Genomic DNA, 4,771 nt, shown 5'->3' on the forward strand with positions numbered 1-4,771 from the left:
GTCCCCGAGGCTACAGGGCCTGGGGTAGGGAAAGAAAGGCGTGGGGACACAGGGCTCTTGGAGGGGCCTCAGCCCACACAGCCGCTGAAACGTGCACCCAGCCCTAAGCAGGTGGGGGGACCTGGCACCCCAGGACAGGGTGAGTTTGGCCACAGAACACCGGGGAAACTGGGGTCCAAGCCTCGTGCTAGGTCAAGCATCGCGGGGCGCCTGGGCCACGCTGATGTCCCCAGGAAAGGGCAGTGAGGAGGACCCCGCCAGGGCGGAGAGGGAGCCTGAGGGGGGCGGGCACGGCCTCCTGCGCTTTATTGATTGAGTTCAGCAAAGTGCTTCTGAGAGGCCCGCGTACAGTCGTTTATAAATTTAAAACTCTCCTGTAGCAACCGGCTATGTACAGAGTCAGCGACCGCAGCCTTACAAAAGAGCCGGCCTGCGGGCACCCTCGAGTCCTCGGGCCGCGGTCTCCGGGGCGCGAGAGCTGCACGGAGCTGCCCCGCCCGGTCCCCAGCCACACTTAGAGGTGCGGCGCGTAGAAGGCCGGCGCGCCGTAGGTCTGCGAGCCCAGCACGAAGGGCGAGAGCACCGCCGGGCTCGACAGGAAGGGCAGCTGCGCGGCGCACACCAGGCCGCCAGGGCCGTGCGCTGGGTACCCGGCCGGGCCGTGCATGGCGAGCGGTGCGCCCATGGGCGGCGACGGGCTGAGCGGGCTGAGGCCGCCGGGCAACCCCGCGCCGGGCCCCGAGCCCGGCCCCGGTCCCCCGCCGCCGCCGGTCGGCGCGCTAGTGTCGGCGCCCGGGTTCTGCTTCTTCCACTTGGTGCGGCGGTTCTGGAACCAAATCTTCACCTGCGTCTCGGTTAGACTCAAAGACAGCGCCAGGTTGAGGCGCTCGCACACCGACAGGTAGCGCGTCGCCTTGAACTTGTTCTCCAGCGCCACGAGCTGCTCGTAGGTGAAGGCGGTGCGAGCGCGCCGCGGCTTCCCGGACTTGGAGTCGGAGCCCGTGCGCTTCCGCTTGGGCTTGGCCGCCGCCGCCGCCGCCGCCGCCGCACCCTGCGGGGTGGTCCCCGCGCCCCCAGGCGCCGCTGCCGCCGCCGCCGAGGTCCCCGGCGGACCCGGGGCTCCGGGCGAGTTCCCGCGAGGGCCGGGGGCCGTGGTTTCGTCGACGGCGCCGAGGGGCGTCTCAGCCTCGCCCTGGCAGCCCGACCCGCGGGCCCCGAGGCTGCTGCCGCCTCCCCGCGCCTCCGTGCTGCGCACCGCCCCCGCCTCGGGCGCCTCGTCTTCGTCCTCGTCGTCGTCGGGCGCCTCGTCCCCGCTGTCTGCGCTCGGGCTGCGGCCACCGCCGCCGCTGCTGTAGCCGTTGGCCTCGGCCTCGTCCGCCTTGCAGGGGTCGCCGGCGTCTGCGGGCGGGGACGGGACAGTTAGGACCCGGCGCCCTCCCTTCCGCTCGCTCCGCCCCTCCGGCCGGCTTGCTTCCCGTAACGAGTCCCATTCCTGTGTCCGTTGTTTCTCTTCGTTCATTTGCCGCAGCCCTTTTCCCCTAGCTTTCTTTTCCCTGCTCTCTTCTCTCCTTTCCTTCTCACCCGCCCGCCCGCGCTTCTCTCTCGGCCCCTTGCTCATTCCTTCTCTCCAGAGGCTCTCGGGCCCGCCATCTCCGGAGCCGCGCGCCTTTGCCCGAGCAGAGCGGGGCAGGGCTGCCGGTGTACAAGGAAGGAGAGATCCCATCGATCTGCGGGGCAGATACAAACTTAATTAAACTCACTTTGTGTAATGTACAAACTAGTTAACGGCCATTTAATTTATTTCGGCATGTATTACCCTCCAATTACGGCAAGGCATGGGGCCAGCCAATTACTGGGCATTTAAGAGGCGGCAAGAGACCTGGGAGTGGGGTCAGAGCTGAAGGCAAGGAGGCGACTTCTGAGGACCAAATTCGCAGCCCTGGCCCCCCATCCCTTCCTCAAGCCTTGGGGCCCCATAACTTGGCCGCCCTCGGCCTTTCCACTGAAGCCCCAGTGAGTCTGGGCTGGTCCTGACTAGGAGGTCCTGACTTGGCCTTGTCGGTGGGGGTCCAGAGCAGTGCTGAGACCAGCCAAGATGGGAGTCCCCACCAGCTGTCTGAGCAGCAGCTCCAGATCCTCCGAGCAGAGGACCCTGCGGCGGCTGCAATTTGAATCTTAGAAATTTGGTCAGGGCCTGGGGGTGCCTCTGTGCAGCCCCTGTTCCCACAGGTGGTCACAGAACCATGAGAGAAGCCAGGGCAGGTGCCCTACACAGAGCCACCCAGTCGGACACTAAGGCTGCTGTCAAGTTGAGAACTGAGGAATAAAGGCCAAATTTAGTCCTGGAAGGTTCCTCCAGGGCGAACACAGACACCGTACGGAGGCCAGCAGGGCAAGTGTCCTGGCCCCCACCCACAGCCCTTAGCAGGAGTGGGGACCATTTCCCAGGTGACCCTGAGAGCGCCTTGCCACCAAGAGGAGGGAGGGGACCTGACCCAGCTCCCTCCCAGAACCACCAATAAACTGGGCCTTCTGCCAGAGATGAGTTCCCCACTTGAGTGGAAGCTCGGGATAGAAACTCCCAGAACCCTGGCCAGGCCAAAAGCCCAAAGGGTTCCCCCCAGCCCCGGGGGTTTGTTCCTCCCTGATTTCGGCCTCACCCCGGGGAAGCCCAGGGCGGGTGCCCCAAGGCCCCTTGCCCGAGAACAGCGGCCCCAGCCCTGCCGGCCCTGCATACCTGTCCCTGCTAGGCAGAGGGCCCAGGAAGTTAGAGGGAGGAAGGGCCGGGGGAGGGGGCACCAAAAGCAATCAGGAGCTGGTCGAATGCAATCCTCGATCAATAGCGGCCCCTAATAAGTGTAATAGGTTTTAATCGAGTAATTATCCGAATTTTGACCCTATAATTTAGATGTTCGGGGGGAGTTTGCAAGGTGCTTGAAAGAGATATGCATGCAGCCGTAATGGGATATCGACCCGGCCGGGGGCGCGGGCCGCCCCATTACCGGCCGCTTTCCGCCGCTAAGCACATTTCCCCTTAACTGTAATCGAAGGGATTTAATTGTTTTTCCAGAGATAACCAGCGTTTTGTCACAATTAGTCTGATTTGTCAAAAAAAAAAAAAAAAAAAGAAAGGAAAAAAAGAAAGAAAAGAGAGAAAAAAGAAAGGAAAAAAAAAGGAAAGGAGGGAGGCAGGCCTCGGGAGGCTGCGGCGGGAGTGGGGAGGTCCTCGGCCAGCAGCTCCGCACGATCCCCCCTCCTCCGCCACCTACTAGTCCCCAGTGCCGGAGACGCGCGTCGCCAAACCCGGGCCAGCCTTGCAGCACACACAGCCTTGGGCCCGGCCCGAGGGAGCCATTCCGGGAGGCACCGGGCGGTGCGGGTCCCGGAGTCCGGGTCGAACGGAGGCCGCGGGCGGGCCGGTGCGAGCCCCGCGCGCTGCGAACTTTCCACCGAGCCTTGGCACCCGGCCGGCCAGGTTCGCCGAGGGGCCCCGGGAGCGTCAACGCGTAGACGCGGCCTGCCCCAGGGACCCGGCGCCGGCCGTGTCCTACTCACGCGGCGACTCAGCTCCGGTGCCGGGTCCAGCTCCTCCGGCGGCGGCGAGGGCGCGGCGCTCCAGCTCCTCTGAGTGCGGCGCGCGTCCCGGGGCGGCGGTGGCCGGGGCGCACGGGGCCGGGGCGCATGGGGCACACGCCGAGGGCGCAACGGGGCCCAGCAGCACACAGCGGCGTCTTCTGCTATTGAACTTATTGGGGTCCAGGATGTCCAGCACCGAGAAGGAGGTGGGGCGCGGTGGCGGGGCAGGCCGGGCCGCCCCAGCCCCCTCTGGTGCCGCGGGCACTGTGTCGCTGGCGGCAAGCGGCGGGGCTCCGGCCCGGGGGAAGGCGGGCAGCTCGGCGCGCCCGTCCATGGCGTCCCGGGCGGCGGCGGCAGGAGCGGGTGGTGCGGGCCCCGGGCCGGGCCCGGGCGGCGGCAGTGGCAGCGCGGGGCCGTCCGCGGGAGCGACCGGGCCGCTTGCGCTCATGCCGGCCTCCCGCCGCTCCAGCCGCTCGGGCCCCTCTGGCTACTGGGCTCCCATCCCCCGCGGCCCGGACGCCGCCGCACGGTCTAGCGCAGGCGGCCGCGGCCCGGCTGGCTCTCGGTGCGGCCCCCTGCTCGGCCGGTGCTGCCTGGCGCTGCCTCCACCGCCGCCTCAGGAGCCCGCCGCGCCCGGCCCGCTCATTTATGGCGGCCCCGCCGGCGGCGCCCACGCGCCCACTCGCTGCACACACGTGCGCCCGCAGGCGGCCGCGGGGCTCCGCCGCCCTCGTTAGCGCGCGCGCCTAATTGGCTGCGAACGGTCCCGGGCGGAGGAGGCGGGCCCCTCGCGGGACACACGGATGGAGGCCCGGGTCCGACCGACAGACGCACAGCCCGGAGCCGGAGTGCGGTCCGGAGTGCGGTCCGCAGAGAGGCTGTCGCGGTTAGCGGCGTTTTCGCTGCGCCTCCGCTCGTCCGGAAACGGAGCTCCCGCCTCCTGGGTGGAGGGGGAGGAGACAGCCCCAGCTTTTAAATAATTGAGGGATCAATCTGCGGAGGGGCCGCGGAGGCTCCGGGGCGCGCGTTAGGAGTTGGCGGGGGCATCCCGGCGCCCGGCCGGCCTCTCCTCCGGCTCCCGGCGCGCGGGGCCCTGACGCTCAGCCGGCTCCCGAGGCTCCAGCGCCCCTCGGCGGCCGGGGCGAGGGGTGGGTCCTCGCGGGCTGACTCTCGGCATCTTCGCCGCGTCTTCAGC

General features: G+C 68.1%; 1 protein-coding gene across 1 annotated transcript; it reads right to left on the reverse strand.

Annotated features, from left to right (window-relative positions):
* Window positions 1-439: 439 nt before the first annotated feature.
* Window positions 440-4,200, reverse strand: NKX1-1 (NK1 homeobox 1). Its single transcript, XM_032491198.1, has 2 exons — window positions 3,556-4,200; window positions 440-1,398 (listed from the first exon to the last, which is right to left on the reverse strand). The coding sequence occupies exons 1-2, from the start codon at window positions 4,022-4,024 to the stop codon at window positions 515-517; spliced, it is 1,353 nt and encodes a 450-aa protein (XP_032347089.1). The 5' UTR covers window positions 4,025-4,200; the 3' UTR covers window positions 440-514.
* Window positions 4,201-4,771: the final 571 nt, after the last annotated feature.

The sequence above is a fragment of the Camelus ferus genome, chromosome 2 (genome assembly GCF_009834535.1).
Source record: "Camelus ferus isolate YT-003-E chromosome 2, BCGSAC_Cfer_1.0, whole genome shotgun sequence".
Taxonomy (NCBI): domain Eukaryota; kingdom Metazoa; phylum Chordata; class Mammalia; order Artiodactyla; family Camelidae; genus Camelus; species Camelus ferus.

What these genes read in the sequence shown, in the direction of transcription:
- NKX1-1 (XM_032491198.1), bottom strand. Translation starts at nt 4,024, where the DNA reads ATGAGCGCAAGCGGCCCGGTCGCTCCCGCGGACGGCCCCGCGCTGCCA. An exon ending in CACCGGAGCTGAGTCGCCGC is followed by an intron (nt 1,399 to 3,555) that starts GTGAGTAGGACA and finishes CCCCGCCCGCAG; the next exon opens with ACGCCGGCGACCCCTGCAAG.